Raw genomic sequence first — 12,787 nt, 5'->3', positions numbered from 1 at the left:
AATGGTAATCCTAATATTCGATTAGAATGAAGTATAAGAGATTATAGAATGCACGACTCTATATTTCCTTTAACTATGATGCATGCCATTTTCCTTAGAAAATTATCATTTTTCCACTTGTGGTTGCTTTTATTTTATTGCATATCAAGATATCTCACAAAACAATTTTCAAAATCTCACTCTCTTAATCGTTCATACATGGTCACGTGCATTTGCACTTGTGTAAGTTTGCTAGTATATATATATATTCCCTTCTTTCCTTCTTCCACTTTTTCTCCACGTGAAAATCAAGTTTAATTTTTATTTATTTATTTATTTAATTCTCCACTTATTCTCTCTCTTTCCCTCTCTCTCTCTTTCTCTCTGTTTATTCCTCAGGCTTTCTAACGAATTTAGATCCTTCTTTATTTTTTTTAACTCTTCTTTATTCCTTATTATTATTATTATTATTATTATTATTATTATTATTATTATTATTATTATTATTATTATTATTATTACTATTTTATTTATTTCCTTATTTGTAAATCATTCTCCATCTCTTATAAATATACCCTCCCCTCTTAGGTCTAGTACACTTTATTTTCTCTTTAGTTTACTTTGTCTTACATCTTCTATTCTCTTTAGCTTGTTCTAGGTTTTCTCTAGTTCTTGGATTACTTTGTGAGTTCTAATTCTAGATTGAATATTTAAGTTTTATGTTTTGCAAGAAAGATTGAAGTTGTGTAATTTACTTTATGCAAGTGTATTTCCTTTATTTTTATCAATGCAATTTCAAGTTCAAGTTCAAGTTTCAAGTTTGAGGATTCGTTTTCACTCTCGGTCTAGCAATTGCAGATCTAGATTATTTTAGATATGGTTGTTAGGGTTGGTTGAGATTCGAATCATTTGTTCAAGTTTTTTTTGGAGATTCAAAGATGCAAGTAACATTCATCAATAATCTTCTCTCCCCCCTCCATTCCCGCTTCTATCTACCCCTTCAGATTCTTAATTTAGGATTTACTTTCAGCATTTTTTTATTGTTCTCCCTTCCCCTGGGTCCTTGATCAGAGATGCCTACAGTCGTGCCTCTCTTTGGTTAAGGTTTCCCTTTTCCTTTTATTGCTTTGATTATTTCCTTTCGCCATTTTTTTTCTTCTAATATCCATTCCCCCAATCGGTGGACTGTAAGCTACGGCAAAGGGTCCACGGTCAAAGTCATTATAATTATACTCCCTTTCCCTCGATCTAGAGCTGACACTCGGATCACTTCCCTTTTATTTTTATTGTTCGCATTTTTTTCCTGTCTTTTATTTATGCGTTGGTTGTGTTTGCTTTATTTTTCGTCTCAATTCGATTGCATTAGATGTATGGATTATGATCGCTTTAATTTAATTAATTATTTAAAATGTTTGAATCATTGCACTCTCATATTACCATTAAGAGGTTAAATTCTAAGTAGCATATCTCTCTGAGATCGACTCGTTAGCTACACGATATTGTGCGCTTGCGGTTATTTTATTTTGCAAACAAGTTTTTGGCACTGTTGCCGAGGAGGTATTAGTCCATCTTATTTTTCTCATTCTTAGGTAAATCGAAGTGTTTTAAAAAAAAAATCAAAGATATTTCTCTTAACTAGAGTAGAAACAAAAACGTATAGTAGTCCTACAAAATCCCCCGGATTTCTAACCCGTTAACCTATGGTTTGAGGACTGTGAACCCGGGCCTCGAGTTGGCAACAATTGTGGACCATTCAAGTTGAGCCCGAGGGTTCAGAAGAGGACCAAATGATCGTGGATGAACCTAGTGATGATTTGACAACTCTCATGGAGTTTAAAAGAAGAGAGAAGACTAATCGTGATGGTGTTAAAAGGCGATTTTGGCACGTCCGTAGATCGGCAAAGGAGAATCTGATTGACGCGGATAAGGTATCAAATCAAAGTCGTCGAAAGACCTATCTAACGAGCCAAAAATCACCGAATTCAAAGTCCGTTTGGGGGTCCAAACATGGACGGAAAGTTGGGCCGGTTGGGTGAACCAACCCCCCACCCCATTTTCTATTTAGGGGCAAAAACATAATTTTGGGTTAATAAGCTCTATTTTATGTTTTAACTCATCTGTAACCGCATTTCTTTATGCAAGAACGAGTTTGAGGTTGTGGGAAGAGGAGAAACCGAGAAGAGGAGCGATTTCCGTTTTTCTGAAGGTGCTCTATGATTCGCCAAAACTTCACGAAAGGGTAAATTATCCTTTGGTTATCTCCTTGTGGGAAGAAAGTATTGATCTTTGGAGAAAGGAATCTAGTTGGAAGGTGAGGAATAACTAACCACCTTGTATTTAATTAATTGTTGTTATTTATGTCTTCTGTTAAATGTATAAATTGCTGTAATTTCTGTTTATCTTACTATAATTGTGTGTGACTTTGCGCAAAGGAAAAATGAAGCTATTTGTTTTGATATTGCTTTTCATGTTTAAATCGATTATTGTTGTTATGAAATGGAATGTAAACGTATGTGAAGGGAGAGGAGGAATATTATTATTCCTTCTACCTTGTATTTTCTACTAGGGTTGTGGGTTTGCCCATTGCCCTAATTATGTGATTGCTTAGGTTGTGATTGGGGAATGGGAAATGCCCTTTTGGCATTTCTGCCATAGGATACTAGACATATTGGACGCATTCCTATGGTGCCCTTGGCGCTTTCCTTGATTACTGGTTGACATATTTAGGGCATGTCTAGAAATGTTGGGCTAGGTGACTTCTTGAGTGCTACTACCCTTCCGGTAGGGGTATTGAAGCCAGTTAACTCGTGATGGTAGTGGCTGGGTCTTGTATCGAGCAGACATACTATCATCATAGAGAGGTAGGGTTGCATATAATAGATAAGGGCTCATGGGCGCTCAAGCCCGGTAACCAACCCGTAAGAGGACATGGAGATCATCCTGTTCATTATATGTGGATGATCACTGGGTTAAGGAATGGGATCCAACAGATGCCTCCCGTTGAGGATTTCATTCATAGGTGGCAAGGTATTGAACCAACAGAGCATTAGGCGTGAGGGGAGATATCCAGACCATTGTAGTACGAGATTGTATGACCCTGCACTAGGCTTAGGTTTGCCCCTGACATGCGCTAGATCTTATACCAATGGTAACGTGAGAGAGTGATGACTTAATCCCCAACCATGGCTTGATGAGACTTTACCCAATGGCCGCGGAGAACCCAAGAAACGTGCTTGAGTGCTGTGAGGGAAGTGTGATGAGACCGCCCAAAGAAGACTAGTGTATAACTTAATGCGTGTCTACTTTAGGGACTACATTATAGAGTTAGGAACCTCATATCATCACCATGCATTTGTTTATTTACATTATTAAATACATGATTGTCTTATGAATTATGACATGGAAATTCAATGAATATATGATGTGATTGTTAGTTACCTCACTGAGTTCTATGAACTCATCCCTTTATTTTTTATTGTTCTTTAGACTGCTCTACAGATTATGAAGACCCCTCTTACACTGAGGATTCTTTATCAGGTGGTTATCAAGACGGTGAGATTGGAGAGGAAGTAGAGGCACATGGCGCTTCTTGTTCGTGCCAGGACTGCTCTTATGGAAAGTCCTTTCCTTAGAGTTTCTTTATATTATTTTCGCTGCAACGTTATACATTCCTTCTTTTATTAGAACTTTAATGTTTATTTTTTGAAAGGAAGTTTTGGATATTGCAAATCCTTTCTTTTCATTCTTGATTATTAAATACATGAATTAGTTTATTTCCTGTCAATTTAATTTTACTTTATCATATATTGTATGGAATTGTCACTGAACCTTGATTTTGCGGTGTATCACCCCCACAGGTATTCAAGTATGACCAGATCCAGCTAGGTGGGGTGTGATTGAAGGTGGTATCAGAGCCAAAGTTCATACAAGTCCTAACTTTATATGATTCAGTAGGGGCATCTGAGTCATCGATCCATAAATGACTCTACCAATAGGAGTGAATAATAGGCTTAACATGAACTTAGGAACAATTTGATTTTAACAAGTGCATAATGAATCCAAATTGAATAAGATACAATAAGTGTATGAAATACAAAGTCACATATACTATTAATTCAAGCAAAGCATAAAGCATAATAAGTATATGAAATATCAAAATTCATAACTAGTAAAATTCTTAGATTCAAAATATTACAACCCCATATCAAGTGAAAGAACGTGGACAAACATGCGTAATAAAATATATGTTCAAAATAAAATAAAACTGAGTGGAGTAAGTGAATCTCTAGCACTCTAGCGGGGGCATTACTGACGAAGGAAGTTCTCCCAATGCTCGACCTGAGCATGGATGTCTCTCATTCGTCAGACTATCTCCTGCTGTTGAGTGCGAATCTCTGTTATCTGCTGACCCATGAAATTTTGCTTCTGCTCTACTCTTCTTATTGCGGTCAAGAGTGTTGCCCACATGGCAGGATCAACTGCGAGTACCGGTGGAGCCCTCCTACTACGGGAAGATTCACCCTCTTCCATGTGACGCTCTGGTGGCACAGGCTCCTGTTGCCTACCTCCATCATCATCTGTTAAAACCAGAGAGTTGGGTCCATCTTGAATTCCCATCTGAGAGATAAGTTTTCTCCCAATGTTAATCTCCCAGATTTTCCCTCAATTCTTCTGTGTCAGAGAAGTCCACTCCAAAGTGTCTGAAGATTCGAGTTAAGAGATGCCTGTACCCAAGGTTGGATACCTCGGGTGTTGCACATTGAATGATATATGTGAGATCAATGGATATTCCACCTATAAAACAAAGTTGGTAAGGAGAGAGAGAGTTTAATTTTGGGTTTTGCGGAGAAGATGCTGTCAAAGCTCGCGTTCGAGCCTCGTATGTGGCTAGACCGGACCTAGAAGTGTAGTAGAACTCACCCCCAAGGCAAGAGAGAGGGTGAGTGTCACATCCACCCAGCCGGTATCCTATCTGGCATACCCGGGAATGTGATCCATAGCCCGAGGATCAAGGATCGAGCGGCCATGCCTCCCACATACACGATAACATAATCACGAACAATATAATCAATGTTTTAAACAAGTAATAATCAGATCAAATGAATAAGAAAAGATAATCAATCAGAGCGCGGAATTTATCAAGTATCAAGTACATAACAATAAAATCTCAAAAGAGAAAGAGAGTGATCAGAAGTCACTCCTTCTCCAAAGCAGCGGAAATGGTTAATCAAATCAGTTACAAATCCCAAAATCAAAGAGTAAATCCAGATAAGTTATTGCAACACAACCAGGTTCCAAAAAGACATAAAGGTCTAGGCTAGAGTCTCCTTCGTCTTGTATAGAGTATCTTCATATGTGTACACAAAGGAGACCAAGCATGGCCTCTCCCAAATCAAGGTCGGACTAACTCTAGTACGGAGGGTAATCACCCTCGGCACCTTCACCATAATCTTCGTAATAGCTAGGACCTTCACCGTAGTATGAGGGATCTTGCGCCGCCTCATAGTAGGAGCCATCAATGTCTTCGGTACCTGTAGATATGTCTAACAAAAACAGTTGCAGAAAGGAAATGAGTTCAAAGAACTCAGCTAGGCGAGTCGTTCGACAATACACCAATCATACGATACAAGTCACAATATGATGCAAGATGATATGAGACAATAATGAGATATGATTCTAACTCTGAGTATGCTAGTCTCTAAGGTAGACATGCTTTAAGCCATAGCACCATACTTCTTTAGGTCGTCTGTCACTCCCCCTCAATCATACATGATATCTTGGGCCTGCCGGGGTAATTGGGTAAAGTCCTCATCAGAAACCATGGTTGGGTATTAAGTCACCACTCTCTCACATCACCATTGGTATAAGTATTGGCGCATGTCACTGTGAAACCTAGCCCAATGCAAGTCATCTACTCAGTCGTATCATGTTAGATCCGGATACTTTCCCTATGGCACCGACCAACTCGGTTCCGTATCCTTCACACTAGAGTCAGTGTATCCTATGGCTACAACCAACTCGGACTACGGACTCATCAACCCTATTGGTCATCCACAAATGGTAAACGGGAAGCTCTCACGTCGTCTCACGGATTGGTTACCAGTCTTGAGTGTCCGTGAGCCCAAGTCTAACCATTTGCAACCCTACTAATAAATGGCCCCTTTCGGGTATCTGCAGTATGGTTTATGTCCTCTCACAGAGTGGTTACCGATCTTGAGCACCCATCAACCATACTCTACCACGGGTCGTTCAGTCTCAATACCCTTCCGATTCAGGTCTGATACAACAAGGATAGTCCTAGCCATACATCTAGACAATCCTATGTATGTCATCCAATAACCTGGGAAAGTGTCGATGGACACCTTCGAAGAACATCCCATACTATTCCCTCCGATGTCCAAGGACAGAAGTGTCGGTAGGACACTTCCCAATCCCAAGTCATATATAGTCATTCACAAGCTCAATCTCATCATATCATACATGATCAATAATTCATCATATAAACAAAGGCATAATATAACATGATTAATCATATACGTAATCATAAAGAATAATTAAGCATGATATTTTGAATGACATGTACCATACTATTACTGATAAAAATGCATACAACAGTCATACATGGATAAGGAGTACACATATGAAGTATATCTACTAAGTTTCCAAAGTAAAAGTAGATTTGTATAGTCAACGTACTTGAGGTAACGACCGTCCTTACCTTAATCGAGTCGGGAATAAAATCAAGAGTCACCAAGAATAGCCCAAAAGTCAGTGTTTGTACCCTAGACAACATATAATCAACATTAGAGAAGAAAGCAATCGAATCGGAGGTCAAACGAAGCAATTCGGCCAAAGACAGAGTTGCTGTCATATCTTGGTCGACTGTCAGTCGACCAAAGCTTAAATTGTAACGGGCAGAATTGGGGATTTGGCCCGAAACTGATCTTCCGGTGCTCTGATCGACATGAAACTTGGAGGGCATGATTATGGCAATATGGGGACACTACACACCAAAATTATCACGATCCAACGGTCCAATTGTGAATACCCAAATTGAAACCCTATGTTCTATATGCTAAACATCACATATTGAATTGGAGTTGATTGTGATAGCAAGAATTGATGGGGAATTAATTAAGGGGATGATAAGAACTATATTAGAATCATGAATCAATAGTAATTCAAATCTAGCATACATCTACACATCAATTTGAATTAAAGAATAGGTTGAAATGAAGGAAATCATGGGATTGTAATGTAGGTGAACATAATCATAGCAAGAATGAATTGAGATTGATGGAAATGAAAGGGGAAGCTCATGGCCAAGTGTTTGCAAGGTTGCAGCACTTCAACCATGGTCCAAAGATTATAAATTAATAGAAGATTGAGTAGATTAGAAGAAGAATAAGAGAAATCATACCTTGAATTGATGATTGAGATGGAAAACCAATGATTGGAGTCAAAGATCTTCACAAACACCAAGAAATGGCCTAGGGAATGTCACTCTTCGTTCTCTGGAGTGCCAATGATTGGGGGTAGACCTTCATTCACGAGTTCCAAAAAGGTAGGGTCAAAATGGTAAGTAATTTTTTCTAATTTTCGAATTCATAACTGCTGGTCGATTGGTTAGTCGACCAAGCAGTCGACCAAGGCTGACAACAACCTTAGAATAGGGAGTTGGAAGGCCAGACTGATCTGAATTAAGTTGGGTTTTCTCCTACATGTCAATCAACAAGTCTAGTTTCAAGAAATACCTTCGGATTGGGCACGGGAGTTCAATAGGTGCTTCAACTAATTCAATCTTCTTCGATGCGCAGGTTTTCACTAAACATTGACAATTTGCTCAAGTACGGGGCATCATTGTCAATGTCCATAGGCTCTGGATCAAGCATCAAATCTTCAACTAAGAGGGCCCACAAGTCTCTTCTTCCTCCACTTTGGGTCTTCATATCTACAACAGTACAAAATCCGGGCCGGGTCAGGGTTAGGATAAGGCCAGATTTTACAATGAGAGAGGTGAAAAAATTGAAGAAGTGAAGAAAAATGTTTTTTGGGGTTGTATGGGCGTGCGGAGGGCACATAGCATGCACGTAGCAGGTGCACCGTGTTCAGCACGCACGCAGCAGGCTCACCGTAATTGGCGCAGAAAGGTTTTTCAAAAAAAAAAATTTCTATTTGGCAGGTCTCTGATTTCTAAAGACCTACCGGTCGTGTGGGCGGTCGTTTGAAGCGACCGGCCCAACCCTCCTTGGGTATATATATATAAAAAATAAAATAAAAAGGGAATTGTTTTTTGGGATCCCATTGATTCCAAAGACCCCCAAGTGCCCTGAAAAAAATAGAGAGAAATTTTTTTTGTTTTGGTCCCTGATTCTAGAGACCCCCTGTCCCCTAGATTTTTTTTATTTTTTTTTTGGGAATCCTTTCATGCGCTTCAATTGGTTTTTCATGTTTTCTTTTAGCTCATTTGTTGCTGAAGTTTGATATAAGGATTGGATGTCTTGTGTTGTGATTTTGGAATTAATGAGTTTATGGTGTTATTAGGATGGTTAACTTGAGAAATCGATCGGTCGAGAACGGAAGTAGCGATGACTCTCCTAATAATTCCAGTAGAGTAGGAGTAAGTGGTGTTCCTCCACCTAGTACAGAAACACCCCTTCCTCAAGGAGGTAACCTACCCGATGCACTACGTTGGCTACAACTCAGGATGTGTTCAACATTATGACGAACGTGTTGCAGCAGCAGCAGACTCAGATTAATGCGCTCATGCATGGAGTGGTGGCTATAGGGAATAGGCTTGCACCTCAAGCTCATGGTGCTGGAACCTCCACTCAGGGAGAGAATGATGGGACTTTCAGTTTGGTATCTCATAGCAAACTGATGGAGCAATTCCTCAAGCTTTGTGTCCCAACATTCACAGGAATCACGAAGGATGTCTTGTTCTCGAATAAATGGTTAAGAGAAATGGAGAAAGCCTTTCGTCACTTAAGGTGTGATGAAGAACTGAAGATAGTGTGCACTAAACAGAAGCTTCAACATGAGGTTGATGCTTGGTGGAACACCACACAACCTTGTCTTGGCAGCACAACATCCGGGGATCACTTGGAGATTTCAAAAAAGCGTTTTGTCAGAACTACTTCCCAGTGTTAGTAAGAGACTCCAAAGAAGCTATATTCATAGCGCTTCAGCACGGACCTCTCTCTGTTCTCGATTATCAACAGAAGTTTGAGGAGCTCTTCTTCTTTGCTCCAGTTTTTATGAGGGCCGACTTGGAGAAAGCCAAGAAATTCTCGAAAGGTTTGAAGCCAACCATTAGAACATACATGGCCATACAACCTATCGTGAGTTATGCTCAAGTGGTGCAAGCAGCGAAGAAGATTGAAGAAGGCAAAAGAGAGACCTACCAACTGCAGAGGAGTCTAGCTAATAAGGGTCCCAATCCTTATGTGAGCAAAAATCAAGGAAGGTTCACTAGGCCTTCACCTTACCCCAGTCCTCAGTTTCAACCAAGAGGAGCAGGGTTTTGGTTATGGGAATAGCTGTGCACCTATGTAGCTAGCTGGTACTACCCCACCATTAGGACCTATCTATGCAAATCCGCGTCCTGTCAATGGCCCTAGACCAGCAGTTCGGCTAGCTACAATTCGAGGTCAAGGAGAGCTTATGTGCTACTATATATTGCAAGAAACCTGGACATATGGCTCGCTTTTGCCCACAAAAAGGAAGTCAGCCTAATACTTCTTTCAGGCAACCTCAGCAACCTCAGGCAGGAAAGATGTATAGTGTGACTGGAACTAGATAGACCAGAGTCATGATGTGGTGACAAGTACACTTATTATTGCTTTAGTTCCTACATTTTTATTATTTGACACTGGAGCCTCACACTCATTCATTGCATTATCATTTGTGAGGCGTACTTCTTTTCCATCTACTAAATTGTGTCATGAACTAGTGGTTAGTATACCTACTCGGTCTCTAGTAAAATTTGATGAAGCAGTTGGACCTTGTCCTGTAACTGTGGAAGGAAAAGATCTAGAAGCTCAACTTATGAAACTCGATATGAAGGACTTTGATGCTATCTTAGGCATGGATTGGCTGACAGCTCACAAGACAGTCATCTCATGTTCTGAGAAGAAAGTTCAATTTCATCCCCTTGATAGCCCTACTTTTGAGTTCCAAGGTGATTTGGGAAAGCAATGTGAGAAGACTTTAGTGGCAACACTTCAAGTCAAAGAACTAGTTGGAGATGCTAAACTTTGTGCTTCTATCGAAGAAAAGAAGGAAGTGAAGTCCATTGAAGACCTTGAAGTAGTGAAGAACTTCATGGATGTTTTTCCTAATGAATTACTTGGAATACCCCCAGAAAGAGAGTTGGAATTTGCCATTGAATTGGTACCTGGAGTTGTACCTTGTGTCCAAAGCTCTATACAAAATGGCACCCCTGGAGCTGAAAGAACTTCAAGACCAGCTAAATGAGCTACTAGGGAGAGGTTTCATTCAACCTAGTGTATCTCCTTGGGGAGCTCCGGTGTTGTTTGTGAAGAAGAAGGATGGAAGTATGAGGATGTGTATCAACTATAGAGAGTTGAACAAGCTTTATATCAAGAATAGATATACTCTACCGAGAATTGATGATTTGTTTGATCAATTGAAGGGAGCTTCAATTTTCTCTAAAATTGACTTGCGATCAGGATATCATCAACTGAGGGTGAAAGCCAGTGACATATGCAAAACAGCTTTTAGGACTCGATATGGTCATTACGAATTCAATGTGATGCCGTTCGGTCTGACTAATGCACCAGCCGCTTTCATGGATTTGATGAATAGGATATTTCATGATGTCTTAGATAAATTTATCATAGTTTTTATTGATGACATCTTGATTTATTCTAAGGATGAGAAAGAGCATGTTGAGCACTTAAGGTTTGCTTTGCAAAGGTTAAGAGAAAATAAATTATATGCGAAGTTTTCCAAGTGTGAGTTTTGGCTTTCACAGGTAGTGTTTTTGGGAGAATCAAAGTGAATCCAGATAAGGTCAAGGCAGTGGTAGATTGGGATCTACCCAAGTCAGTTATTGAAATTAGAAGTTTCTTAGGACTTGCTAGATACTATAAGAGATTCATTGAAAATTTCTCTAGGTTATCCTCCCCAATGACAAGATTGACGAAGAAAGGCGTGAAGTTTGTGTGGAGTGAATCATGTGAAAGGAGCTTCCAAGAGTTGAAGAAGAGATTGACCAATGCACCAGTTTTGACTGTACTTGATAACTCTGGAGGATTGACGGTCTACACGGATGCATCGAAGATTAGTCTTGGTTGTGTGTTAATGCAACATGGGAAAGTGGTAGCCTATGCATCACGGCAACTCAAGGATTATGAGCACAACTATCCCACTCATGATCTTGAGTTGGCTGCGGTGGTTTTTACTTTGAAGATATGGCACCACTATCTTTATGGATAGAAGATAGCCATTTTCACCGACCATAAGAGCTTGAAATACTTCTTCACCTAGAAGGAGTTGAATATGAGAGAACGTCGGTGGTTGGAGCTGGTAACAAACTACGATTGTGATATCTAGTATCATCCGGGTAAAGCAAATGTAGTGGCCGATGCCTTGAGTAGGAAGAGCACTCGAGGAGTGACTGATCTTAATGTTCTTAGTAAGCTGTTGTTGAACTCTATTATGAGGTTTGAGTTGGAGATTGTGTCGAAAGGTTTTGAGGTAATCCTTGCCGTATTGACAGCAAGGCCTACCCTAAGAGATAGGATCATTACCTTGTAGTCTTCGGATCCATTGTTGCAAGAGAAGTTAGAGAAGATTTCTTCAGACCCTCAAAAGGTGATTGATTTTTCTTTGTCCTTCGATAATGCTCTAGTGTACAGAAGAAGAATATGTGTATCGGCGAATGAAGATTACTTTCACTATGGACAAACTAGCAAGGTTATATGTGGAAAATATGGTGAGATTACATGGTGTGCCAGTAAGTATTGTGTCGGATCGTGATCCAAGATTTAATTCAAGATTTTGGAAGAGTTTGCAAAAAGCTTTGGGTACCTAGTTAAATTTGAGTACGGCTCATCATCCTCAAACGGATGGACAATTTGAAAGAACCATTCAGATCTTGGAGGACATGCTTTGTGCTTGTGTTGCTGACATGAGTGGAAGTTGGGATGAACGCTTAGCATTGGTGGAGTTCGCTTATAACAACAACTACCAGTCTATCATTGGCATGGCACCGTACAAATCATTGTATGGACGAACATGTAGAACTCCCATTTATTCAGATGAACCTGGAGAACGAAGAGTTTTGGGTCCTGAGTTGATAGAAGCCACTAGAACTATGGTTGACTTGATTAGAGAAAGACTTAAGGCAGCTCAATCGGGCAGAAATCCTATGCCAGATAAAAGGAGGACATATTTGGAATTTCGAGTAGGCGAAAGAGCATTTTTGAAGGTCTCACCTGTCACATCCACCCAGCCAGTATCCTATCTGGCATACTCGGGAATGTGATCCACAGCCCGAAGATCAAGGATCGACCGGCCATGCCTCCCACATACACGATAACATAATCACGAACAATATAATCAATGTTCTAAGCAAGTCATAATCAGATCAAGTGAATAAGAAAAGATAATCAATCAGAGTGCGGAAATTATCAAGTGTCAAATACATATTAAGGTAATCTCAAAAGAGAAAGAGTGATCAGGAGTCACTCCTTCAATAGCAGTGGAAAGTGGTTAATCAAATTTAGTTACAACCAGTATCAAGAATAAATCCATAAGAGTTAATACAACATATCCAAGTGTT

The 12,787-nt window shown here is 39.7% G+C and overlaps 1 protein-coding gene across 1 annotated transcript; it reads left to right on the top strand.

The window, feature by feature from the left end:
* The first annotated feature begins 8,700 nt into the window (after nt 1-8,700).
* LOC149012068 (uncharacterized) lies at nt 8,701-10,455 on the top strand. Its single transcript, XM_089158985.1, has 4 exons — nt 8,701-9,124; nt 9,232-9,425; nt 9,535-9,628; nt 9,932-10,455. The coding sequence occupies exons 1-4, from the start codon at nt 8,701-8,703 to the stop codon at nt 10,453-10,455; spliced, it is 1,236 nt and encodes a 411-aa protein (XP_089015111.1).
* Nucleotides 10,456-12,787: the final 2,332 nt, after the last annotated feature.

The sequence above is a fragment of the Hakea prostrata genome, chromosome 6 (assembly GCF_041222555.1).
Source record: "Hakea prostrata isolate BN-2017 chromosome 6, UWA_Hpros_2, whole genome shotgun sequence".
In the NCBI taxonomy this organism is placed as follows: domain Eukaryota; kingdom Viridiplantae; phylum Streptophyta; class Magnoliopsida; order Proteales; family Proteaceae; genus Hakea; species Hakea prostrata.
This window is presented reverse-complemented; position numbering and strand designations above follow the sequence as displayed.

What these genes read in the sequence shown, in the direction of transcription:
- LOC149012068 (XM_089158985.1), top strand. Translation starts at nt 8,701, where the DNA reads ATGACGAACGTGTTGCAGCAGCAGCAGACTCAGATTAATGCGCTCATG. An exon ending in TGTCAGAACTACTTCCCAGT is followed by an intron (nt 9,125 to 9,231) that starts GTTAGTAAGAGA and finishes TCTTTGCTCCAG; the next exon opens with TTTTTATGAGGGCCGACTTG. An exon ending in ATAAGGGTCCCAATCCTTAT is followed by an intron (nt 9,426 to 9,534) that starts GTGAGCAAAAAT and finishes GCACCTATGTAG; the next exon opens with CTAGCTGGTACTACCCCACC.